Source organism: Psittacula echo (assembly GCF_963264785.1).
Source record: "Psittacula echo genome assembly, chromosome: 7".
Lineage (NCBI taxonomy): Eukaryota > Metazoa > Chordata > Aves > Psittaciformes > Psittacidae > Psittacula > Psittacula echo.
The window spans coordinates 41,366,344-41,378,844 of NC_137740.1; the positions used below are offsets into that span (position 1 = coordinate 41,366,344).

The following is a 12,501-nucleotide window of genomic DNA, read 5'->3' on the forward strand; positions in this document are numbered from 1 at the left end:
CCACACGCTAGCTAGAAGTAATATAACACACTCTTTCAAGAGATTGAATTCAACATGTTTGAAATATCCTCTCCAACAGTATGAGCTAACCCAGCCCCCAACTTCTTAAAGAAGCTGCACTCCACACACTGCAGTCTCCTGACAGGGGAGAAGAAAGGACAGGGCCGAAGAAAGGACAGGGACATGTTTATTCTTCCCCTATGCTGACTTTGTCTAAAGTATCCCAGAACTGGGATATAACCCCAGTCTCTGAAATAAGCAAGATCATACTAGCTTCAATAAGTAACTTCTCATATATACTTGCACGTTTAAGCTAACTGAAGTCACTGATCAATAGTTTCGCCCTAGAACTTGAAGAATTTCACATTCTATAGAAAAAAGTGATATAGTGATATTTTACATTTAGCTAGTCCCTCTGTCCTTTATGATCCCTAATCTTTATGGCTGCCATCCAGAACTACAGATTTCACTTTAAAGCCCCATTTAGCAGAAACATGCATGGTGTTGTAATTTAACACCTCTGTATCAGTTTAAAATTCCAGCAGAAGAAGTAAACTTACTGAAGCTCTAATCAAAACCAGATTGTACTTCAAAATGGTCAGTATTTTGGAAAACCTTCTGCAGCAAAAATAATGAAGATTTGTTTGTATAGAACAAACCTTCAACTTGCAAGACAAAAAAAATGTTGAAATAAAGGGAATGCAAAGGTTCTGAAATAGAGTTTAAAGCCAATATAACTACAAAGAAACCATAGTTGTGAAACCACAACTTCTTTGAGAGGAGTCACCCAAGTAGAAAGAATTCCTAAAGCTGAATTCATTTTAGCCTGCATTAATTAAGAGATGCTGAAACTTTTCCTTGTTATTTTAAATGTATCTTTATCACATGAACGGCTAATACTTTGAACATACAAATTCCAGGAGGCAAACAATTTGCAGTCCAATGCATACACAAGGAACTGTCCCAAAGTAATAACTGCCAGCTTCCCCCCCCCGCTACTAATTGATGTCAGTACAATTAATTAAGTGGTACATAATTCCCACGACTTTTTAAACATCAGAATGAACTTTGTCCTTAGCGCACTAGAGGCAGGAGTGCAGTGTTGACCACTGACTACCATAACTGTGTACTTGCCTGGGCTGATCCAATCAATTCTGCTTCACTTTACAGGTAATACATGCAATTTAAAGAACAGTTAACTAAGCTTTAAGTAACTGACTCGACTGTCACAAATCAAGATGATAAAGTCCAATATAAAACCAACATAATTTTAAAGGGTTGTTCTGTGCTTGATCATAGGAGAAGCCAAGAACCTTTCAGGAACCCCCAGCTCATCATACCATCCGAGTTCCAACAATCCTGTTTTGCTGTAGTTGTGGGTAACTATGAAAGAGATGAATGATAACTATCAACAGAAAATACATTAGTATTTCACAGGATTCAAAGTAGTAGGACAAAGAAAACCTTCAACACTCTTTAGGAGATGTGCACTAAAAAGCAATGGAGTAGCAGCTACGTTCTTGATTTCACCTATGGCACATTGTCAGACTCTGAGGCTTCTAGACAAGTAGGATCTGTTAAATAAAACCCAATGCAAGCAGCTGAAGATGTAGTAGTAGCCAGCACTCTAAATCAGAATTATTCAGGTAACTCATATTTCCTAGGCTAGGTTATAGTTTTTAATTCAAAGATATAAGGAATAGCCAATCATGAAATACGTTAGGTAAGTGTCAAGCAAAAACTGCTTTTGTAAAAATAATGTTCAAGTTCAAAATTAAACTGTGTCATTACAGCAACAGCAATGAATAACAAAGCATTAAACAATAAAAAATGCATAATGTAAATTAATTTTGCTTAGATTTCATTCAAAAGAGAAATTACTTGCAGACAAAGTTATTCCTTTTTCACTTAAATCCGTCTAGCTTCCGAGGAGCTTACAGCACGAACTTCTGAAGCACAGACCTCTTAACTATATGTAACAGACAGTTTTGAAGGACATAACTTTTATTGCTGCACTTACCTGAAGAACATAATCCAGAGCTATGTGTCGAAAACATTTCCGTGTTGCAGTCAAAATATTGGTTGCTTCCTCTACTTCGTGTTGCTTATTCCTTTGAACTTGCGCATTTTTCACTAGAGCATTCTCTTTTTCTTCACTAACTTTTTCAAACTGTTTCTTAGCATCTTTAAATTTCCTAATATCTCTAAAGAGAAAGGAAAGACATATAACAAATTAATTCCAAAGCATGAAAAAAGTGTTTAAAGATGAACTAGACAAACCATGCTCATGACTGTTATAGCTATTTCTCTTGTTTTCATACCCTTCAACAAAGGCTTGGATCAAAAGGAAATCATACAAAGTATGATGGAAGCTTCACTGTCTTTCTCTTCTGAGGAAAGGACAAAATTAAAATTTAAATAAATGCATCTCATGTGTACTGGGGAAAAGCTTGGGTAAGCACTTTTTTGCTAAGCTTAGACAACGACAACATGTAATTAAGATCAGTAATTCATACCATTTCAACATCTCTGCAGCTGGAACAAAAGCCTCACTGATCTGGGATGGTTTTTGACAAGCCTTAATATGTACTTCTCAATATATGGCTAGCCATTCCCAGGAAAGATGTTTCACCAACTCACCCAAATCAGATGTTTTAAAATTCTATTTTACCTATAATTTTCCCACTATAAGTGCAAATTAACTTACTCTTTAACGAAAGTCTGAAGCTGTGCTTTAATTGATCTTTGGGTTTGGTCAAACAGGATCTGAAAGAAAAGCACTATATAACTTTGGGGTATTCATAACTTCCCACTTTAGATATACACAGTTATTATGCAATATTAGATAGGAATTAGAATTAAACCAACGTGTGTCTTATATTAAAAGATAAAGCCCTTCAATGTAGTTTTAAATAAATAAATAACAAATAAAATAGGGAAAATAACACAAACCCAACAAGTTTTGCTGGTCTTTTTTAAAAGACTGTGGTTATAACGAGAGAAAATAGCTTCTGGCATCTTATTCTTTAATCCTGACAATGCAGGACATGCCCATTCTCATAGAACATATTTATTATGATTATTAAACAGTCAAGAATATTGCTGTACTAACAGCCTTGAAGCAGCAACTTTGAATGTTAAGTAACCATATTTTTTATTCTTACAGACTTCCACAATTTAACCAACTAGTAAAGGACAAATGAAACCATACAAAGAATATGCCTTTACGTCCTGGCAAAAAGAAACCAGACTGAAATTAATGCTGAAAATGTAACATACATGAGTAATTAGTACTAGCTCCTTTACATAATACATTCGTAAAAAAACCCCAAACCACCTACTGTTGAACTAAGAAGAATGGCTGCTTTTTTGCTAAGATTAAGTGTTCTAAACCACACTTCTCAGATTTGTTATGATTTGGCGAGGCTTGGGGGTGGGAGGTAGCACAGAATATAATCTACTAATTCAAATCATAAAGCATGAGAAATTTGTTACGTTTCCAAGGCCAAAGCACACCTGAATGTTAAACAACTGGTATTTTCTCTTATGACCCCAGAAATTCTAATAGAAGAATGAAAATTCACATTCCTTCAGCTTCATGTCTGTCCTCTGAGTTACAGGACAGAATGGAAAAGGTCAAAGACCATGGGACAAATCCTTTGCACTTCTCATTGTGCAGACTACAAATAATGCCTTAATTCCCAACTCCTCTACACCTCCCATTCTGCACTGCTGAAATATACAAGGCATGATCACAAAAAAAATATGAAGAGGTGAAAGAATATATGTAAGCAGAAGTTGGCCCAACTCTACAGAAGCTCTTCCAAAAAGTAAAGATATTTAAGTGTTAAATAATTTTATTCAAAGACCAAGTCAAGAACTTAAAGTTTCAGGTCAATGCTTTCTTTAAACATTCCGTCTTTTTTTTTTTTTTTTTTTAATAAAAATTTGGGAATGACAAGCCATGCAATGCCAAGCACTGACAGCAAAGCCCTTCTCAGCTTGTTTCTCTTTTCTAGAAACACTAAATGAAGGAAAACATGACTGAGTGTAAGTCAGTCATTAATAGTGGTACTATATCCTCCATCCAGTCTCCATTTTTGGAGGTTTTCAAGACTAAATGGGGTAAAACCCTAAGCAATCTGCTCCAGCCTCAGAGGTGACCCTGATACAGGCAGACAGTTGAGCCAGACATATTCTGAGGTCCATTCCAACCTGAGTCATCCCATATCTAATAGAAACACATGGAAGATCCTGTTTGTATTCCCACTTTGGGAAAACAGAAAAACAGACAACTAGAATAGATAAAGAACTTCTTGACAAGCTGGAAGTCGTGCCAGGACTACTCCCACTGCTGACATTTAAGCTTGCCAGTGCCTGAGGAGTACACCAATCGAGATCAATACCGAAAGTGTACAACCAGATGGGAGATGATTAGTGGACTCACAGAAATACAAGCCTTGCAGTTCTGCTTACAGTAATGATGAAGAAAAAAGTCCTAGGCAGAAAAATACATACACAGTTCTCCACACAGTTCTCCCCAAGAACAGAAAAACACCCAGACCACGATCTGACTAGATTTACAGCCTTTCCAACTATCACCTTTCACATACTCCAAACCAAGTCTAAGAAAGTTGCTATTTGACATAAGTTGTCAAAACTACACCCCCACTGCTGAATCAGTGAAGATACTGCGTTAGTCAGGTTTCTAGCCTTATTTCATAGAATCATAGAATGGTTTGGGTTGGAAGGGACCTTAAAGATCATATAGTTCCAAGCCCTCTGCCATGAGCAGGGACAATTTCCACCACGTTGCTCAAAGCCCTGTCCAGCCTGGCCTTGAACACTTCCAGGGATGGGGCAGCCACAACCTCTGAGCAACCTGTGCCAGTGCCTCACCACCCTCACAGTGAAGACTTTTTTTCTAGCACCTGATCTAAATCTACCCTCTTATTTCTAGCAGAGCCTTATATGAGAAAGCTGACAGTCATCCAAACCTCAGTGGGACCATCTCCTCCCTCTTCCCACCTTTCTCTGGAGGAAGCCTACATCTCCTCTTTCTTCCTCTAATTTTTTCTCATGATGGCTCTCCTGCCAACTTGATCAACAACAGAGCTGACATTCTGAGCTAATAAAGTCCTGCTGAACTAAACAGACTCACAAAAGCAACACAGGACTGCAATGTGTCTGGCAAAGCTCTACATCAGAATGCTGCAGCATGCCTCATTTCTCATGATTGTGCCTTTTCATAAAGGCCACTGTTCTACTCACTATGCACAGAGCAAGGAACTACAGGGAAGAAAAAAAACAAAAAACTCCCAAACAAACAAAAAAGAAAAACAAACAAACCAACCAACCCACAAATGATGCTACTTAGATCTGCAAAGAAATCTTCTTTTAATATGGTTTATTCTTTGCTTTCTGCATTCAAACTGCCCTAGAGGGAGAGCTGTGCTGTGCCAGATTTTACCTAAATACTGCAAGCCACAATCACATAGGACAACAGCAGCAGCAAGAATGCAGAACCTTGGTCAGATGTGTCAAAGAGCATATCATATAGCAAAGATACGGTTAAGAGAATAACCATCAGCAAGAACTGCTTGAACTGCATTCTCTGAATCTCATTACATTTTAAACTCCTAGAAATATATTAAACAAACAAACAACAAAGTTAAGTGCCCTGCATATTCTCAGCACTTTGAAGACATTTCAGTTGGTTTCTAGCCATTTGGTGGAAAATGGAAGAAAAGCAGTAGGGACAAAAAGAAAAGGAATAAAATAGAATGACGAACACATCCCTTTGGCTCTAAGGATACAAGACCGAAGTCTTCAAAGCAGGGAATAAATTAAATAAAAACTAAAAAAAAAAAAAAATTTAGTTTTCCGTCCAGGCAAAACTGAGCTTTCTGATGACGTCTGACATGCTAGAAACCAATCTTAGTCTTAAACCCCAGCATTTTCTCCTTTCTCTACGCTTGTCTAAATCTGTCATATTTTCAAAGAGAAAACTACACATAGATCAGAGGTCCTTCATGTTGTGTGTCATAAAGGATAAGATAAAAGCAGAAATCACGGAAAAGATAATCATTATTTCAGTCCAGCAAAAAAGTATGCTCATAGTTTGTCACTGCTGCCCATCAGTTTGATTAAAACTGATAAACGAACCCAGTATTCACCCTGCCTTACAGCACTGGCTTTTAGCAAAGCTTATAAACTCCAAGCAAAAAAAATCTGCAGAAAAGAGGATATTTATAAATACTTCATAATCAAAATATAAATAAAATATTTACAAGTATAAAATGAGAGGTACTCAATACCACTTAAACCATGACTTTGTAAACGCTATCAACATTGATTTTGGCATTATTCTCTTACCAAATAGAACTCTAAGTGTCATATTTCAACTAGAAATACTTACATTGTGATAATTGATCATTTCCTGTAAGGTATCAGAGAACTTTGTCAAGCTGGTCTGTAAAGAGAAAACCAAAGTGGTTAAACTCTACCAAACACACAGCACAAAAGCAACATTTCAGAGGTTTACAGCTTTAATGAAAAGAACCTGGGAAATTATTTTACTTAGCATGATTGTTAAACTAAAACAATCGTGCTAGAAGGAGAACATGGGGGTAATATCAAGTAAATTTGTTAAAGCCATAAGCTTTAAGCTATGTAATATAAAGGGCTAAGCAGAAGCACAACAGGAAAAATTCAAATTAAGTTGACTAAACTACAGGAAATTCACATAATTTAAGATATTAATTGAAAATATTCAATATTACAGCACTTATTATTCATTAATGTTTAATACTAACTCCAAAAAGCTGGTTAACATGTTGTAATCATAAGTACACACATATGTAGAAACTACTGCCCCACAGCTGATGTGCTCAGCAACACCAATCTGTAGAATCAATGTCTTAAACACCAATAGAAAACAATGATCCCTAATATGTTCTGAAAACTGCTTAAGCTGCATTTCTAGCAAGTAAATTTCCAGTTTCAGTTGCACACAGACAATATTGAAGTTTGCACCATATCTATTCCAACTAGCATGTGAAGATGCATACATGTAAATGATGTTCTATTGCAGAACATGCATTAAATATAGATTATATACACCGAAACTTGCACATAATTGTACCTGCATATTACACAATTTCATACCTCATTTAAAGTAATAGACATGATATTAGTTGTTCCAAATTAGCCTAACAACATCAGTCTGAGGTTACACCAAAGTGGGTTCTGTACATTTAAAAATTTGAATTTCAATATATTAGAGAGTGCCATTGCCAGGACCCAAGAGATCAACTCAGGAAATTTCATTGCAGAGAACCATGACTGGAACTTTAGCAAAATCAGGGCAGAAGTTCATAGCTTCAGCCTTTCTCCACTCCTCCCAAGATGACTATTCCTAACCTAAACCACATTTTCTGGAATTTGGAGAACCCCTGCCATCACAGGTTAAAGCTGAAATTAAACTTTAATTTCAGTAAATAAGACACTTGCAGTGCACCACAGTCAAAAGACATTGCAAAGAAAAAGGAATAAAAAGGCAAGTAACAGTATAAACTTCAAATACTTCTCTTGCTAACTGTTACATTTCATCCCTTTTAAGTTACACTTTTCTCCTTCCATTCTCACCTCTTAAAGAACTTACCTCAACCAATGCATCTTTACAGGAATATTGTGCAAGGTCTCGAATTCCATTCATGAACTGCTTGTTGGCTGTACAGAATGCTTTCCCGGTATCGATCATTGCAATACAAAGCTTCACCAGCTAAAAAGAGGAAAAAAAAAAAAAAAAACCAACAAAAAAACAAAGTGGAAGTTTGTTAGTTTTGTTTTATACACCACCATATAAACATGAGATACATTCAGCTTAGTTAAGTCTAAGAAACAAAGATTTCAAAAGTTAAATTCTAGAATTACAGAGCCCCACATTTATGAAAAGCTTTATACTGTACAGTGATAACTATAAAAATACTATTCTAGGTCAACTGCTATGCCACTGAGGAAGTTACTACTTTTTATATTTTTTTAATTATGTTTTATTTGTTTTAATTTCAAGAGGGTACTACATGAGGGCAAAGAGCACAGCAACTAAAACATAACTGGTTAGAACCCAAGCAAATTATAAGTGGTTTGTGGCTTCTGAGCCAAAAAAACCAAACCAAAAACCCAAACAAAACAAGTCCATACCACTTTTTTCATTTGGAACACAGGCACAGAAAAGCGAGACACTGTGCATAAAGCACAACTGAAGAGTTATGGTTACATCTCAGAAGGTGAAATCAATCATGTTTTCACTCATACAACAGACTAGACTTTCTGTGATGGGTTTCCATCGTTACCACTCATTGCTTCGGTCAGTACCGTGGCACATCAGACTATAGCCATCAGTATTTTGTAATGGATGTTTTCCCACTTTTTGAACCACTTCTGCACTAGGCCGTTAATCAAAGAATGATTAGAGCAAAAACTTAGATGCTTTCTTGAGAGAGGGCACATTATTATCAAGCTCCCCAACCCTAAACCAAACTGAGAATAAAATCAGAAGATTGAACCTTTCTCTCTGAAGGATTTTTCAAGGATGCAGACAAGCTTTCATGAATAACACCACCAAAGAACTTGATCCTATGTTGGGACAAAGAAACCACCCAAGTGACCATCATGCCTAATTTTTCCTAAGAGAATCTGAGTCAACATAAGAGGAAATCTGAGCATCTCCCACATTCTGACAAATGGCCAAGTTAATTGAACAATGGACAGAAAAATCACTGCCAATGCGATCCTTTTTCCTTCACTTTTGCTTACAGTTCGCAATCCTGAATCGAGTGTCCTTTCTTCCAGAGTGGGTGAAAAAAAAAAAAAAAAAAAAAAGGCAGATAATATAGCCCAAAGTCACAGTTCTGGGATAATAAAGTTTAGTATGAATAACTGTGCAGAAAAAGTTACCAACCAAGTCTAGACAAATCATTACCCTCAGGCCATAGTTACTTCAGTTCACACAAGAAGCCTGGCTTTCAACTTAAGCATTAAACTAGATCATTTATACATCACATTACAATTAAACTACTTAAATACTTACCTTGTGCATTTGCTTTCTTGTCAAGGGAGCAAATGTGTTTGGGTGATTTTGTTTTGGAGAGTACTAGGATAGTCTCTCAGGGCAAAGAGTAATATTACAATTATAGATTTACATGCTAAAATGGTGTATTTGGTACAGGCCTGCTGCAAGATGCTGGGGGCAAGGCACTGAATAACACCCCTTAAGGAATCTGGGAATTCTTTTCCCTCAAAATGACCCTTCTAGACTGGTGGAAAACAAACTTCCAAGACAGACTTTTCAGATCCTTTAAAAATACTTCCATGGTTTAATCTACCAAAACAGATTCATCACCCTTACAGTAAGAATGTGTCTTAAACTCATTAGTTTCACCAAAATTCACACCAAATCAAAGAACTTTACATTTATTTTTAAAGTGCACATTGTTACATTATTAAGTACAAAAGCTAGAAACATTATTAGAAGGAGTAACAAAAAGTCTTCAGACTTAATGCTACATTGGACACTGACTTTGTCTCTATCTTTGTGCAGTCAACTCGCAGCTGCAGGAACAAAAGCTTGTATTCAAAAAGTAGCTAAGAAGGTAAACAAATGACATCTGCCTCCCACATTAACACACAAGCAAAAATAATTTTAAACATTTAGCATAAAATGCTAAGGAAAGGAGACTTTCTACAGATGTAAAACAAAAAATGCCACCTTCAAAATACTAGCAAAGAAAGAACTAAAGCCTCCAAACACTACTGGTTCAGGAACCAGTAAATGGATTGTAATGCATTAAAAAGATGCTACATAAAACCTTTCATATACATGCACAAAGCATGACACAAAGCTTGATGAATTTTACAAGAGGTCAGTCCTCCAGACAGAAGTGTGTGTATATATATATATATATATACACACACCTATCCTGCTGTGACTGTGCTGCAAACTGCCAAAGACAGAAAGCAATGACTTTAAATCTCTAAAACACACAGTATCCGGATGTGCTTGCAGTATGCTGCTGCCATCATACAATATAAGCTCTCACTGCAGGGATGGCCAACCCTTGGCTTTTAACTCACATGAAAACTGAATTAGTCTGCATACAGCTCCCACTGTGGGACTGAACCACATGACTGCAAAGGGGCCACAAATTCAGGAGAGTATTGCACAATCCCAACCCTCAGCTGGTGGAGAAAGGGAATTCACTCTGGATCTTGCTGCTTACTAAAGCTTGGCCCTCTGAGGCCCAGCTGTGCACTGGACCCAGATCTATTTCCTCTCCAAGATCTGAATGTTTGGTTGGCCACTGCCACTTCCCAGCTGTGAACTTTAAAACAAAACCTAAACACATCTTTGTGAATTTTTGAGAACAGACATTGTTGAATTAAGCTTACCTTGTCAAGTTTCAGTTCCAGTTCTGTCACATCTCCTTCTACTTCTTCTAAAGCTGCCCTGCATGGGTGAAAAATTTTTCCTTTAAAGTTTTCCTTTAAAACTTTACACAAAAATAGTCTGGGACTGGAGAGAAGGAGCATTAATTTAACCCATATATTGCCATCATAGTTTCACTTAAATTTCAACGATAAGACAGCACAGATTTTAGAGAACCACAAGAACTGCAGAAAATTTGATGGTAAAAAGAAGGAAAACTACATCATTGATAAAACAAATAGCTTAGCAATAAAGCTTTCAGATGAAATTTTATTAATCCTAGTGTTTGCCACATTGAAATAGTTTTTCTCTGTTCTTGCATAGCTGACAGTCTGTATGTTTGAAGGTAATAAAAAAAGGAAAAAAACTAAAAGTCTGAGTGAATTTTCTTAAGTAATTCCTTTGGTGACTCTCCTAGCTCAAAACTGCAAACCTAAAAACCTACAGCTTTTTGAAAAATGACCTTGTCATTAGATTATGAAAAAACATAGCATTTGCCATGAGCCAACTGACTTAGCAGTAAAATCAGATGCCACACTTGATTATATCATTTGCCTCTGGTACAGATTGGTTGCAACTTTCAGGCCACATTTTACTTGCCACTATAAAAGTTGCTTTCCTGAAGCATTTCTAAAACATAACTTGGCTTGAGAGCTGATGTTTCCTTTGACACCTCCTTCCTTGCTTTTGGCTACCTGAAAAAAATAGGGAAAGACTAAGAAAGGATGACACTTTGTTCAGGGAATTTATGAACACTGCTGTTCCACCAGGCCATTGCCTTGAGAGCTTGAATGTACTAATTTCTGGCAACGAATGCCCTTGCTCCCATCATAAGGTACCTCGCTTTTTCAGTCATTCCAGCATAACTGTTCATGGAGCCACACTGTTCACAAGTAGTAGTCTGCCTTAAAAAAAAAAAAAAAAAAAACTAATAGGAAGTTTTCTGTAATGCTTTCTGGAAAATTGGATCAGATACATTTCACTCCGACAAAAAACTCTTCCTGGAAAAAGCGAGACAAGCAGGAAAGTACGATTTGGAACAGGAATTTCTTAAGCCAGCTTAACTGCTGAGAGAGTACACAGAACCACAGCTTTACTGTCTCTTGCTAATTCCGTTCTAGTTCACATGAGTTCAAGCCAAGAACAAAAAATAAAAAAAAAGGCTGGATCAGGCCCCAGACTCAGGAAAAGCAGTTTTTACAAGAATAGTTCTGAAAAACACTGCCAATTGCCTGCAGTTCTCAACCGACAGGCATGACATTCCCAGCTTTTGCAGATTTCATTACACATAGTTGCATTCCAGCTTTTGTATCTAAAGGCATTCCCACAGTTACATCCTAGGTTTTGTATCTAAGCACATTCTTGTGCAGCTGCACTTTGGCTTCTGCCTCTTCTCTAGCTTCAGACCATGAAGTATGAAGGAATTCAGGCAACATCAATTTCTCTTTTACTTACTTTGTTTTCTTCCATATTCGATTAACTTACATTTAATTAAATTGGAGTACTGTGCACAGTTCTGGTGTCCTCAACATTAAAAGGACACAGAACTGCTGGAACAAGTCCAGAGGAGGGCCACGAGGATGATCAGGGGAGTGAAGCACCTCCCGTATGAAGAGAGGCTGAGAAAGTTGGGGCTGTTCAGCCTGGAGAAGAGAAGACTGCGTGGAGACCTCATAGCAGCCTTCCAGTATCTGAAGGGGGCCTACAAGGATGCTGGGGAGGGACTCTTCATTAGGGACTGTAGTGACAGGACAAGGGGTAACAGGTTAAAACTTAAACAGGGGAAGTTTAGATTGGGTATAAAGAAGAAGCTCTTTACTGTTAGGGTGGTGAGGCACTGGAATGGGTTGTCCAGGGAAGTTGTGAATGCTCCATCCTTGGCGGTGTTCAAGGCCAGGCTGGACAGAGCCTTGGGTGGCATGGTTTAGTGTGAGGTGTCCCTGCCCATGGCATGGGGGTTGGAACTAGATGATCTTAAGGTCCTTTCTAACCCTAACTATTCTATGATTCTA

General features: G+C 37.3%; 1 protein-coding gene across 4 annotated transcripts in view; it reads right to left on the reverse strand.

The window, feature by feature from the left end:
• The window catches only part of ACAP2 (ArfGAP with coiled-coil, ankyrin repeat and PH domains 2), a 69,614-nt gene that overhangs the window by 40,136 nt on the left and 16,977 nt on the right, over positions 1-12,501 (reverse strand). For 3 of the 4 annotated variants that reach the window (XM_080623815.1, XM_080623813.1, XM_080623812.1), the window contains exons 2-6: positions 10,453-10,510; positions 7,664-7,783; positions 6,419-6,472; positions 2,708-2,766; positions 2,021-2,204 (exon numbers count right to left, since the gene is read on the reverse strand). In XM_080623815.1, the coding sequence (XP_080479941.1) occupies positions 2,021-2,204; positions 2,708-2,766; positions 6,419-6,472; positions 7,664-7,783; positions 10,453-10,510 (475 nt within the window). Of the gene's footprint in view, positions 1-2,020; positions 2,205-2,707; positions 2,767-6,418; positions 6,473-7,663; positions 7,784-10,452; positions 10,511-11,328; positions 11,391-12,501 lie in introns of all 4 variants that reach the window. The other variant, XM_080623814.1, reaches the window with a different exon arrangement.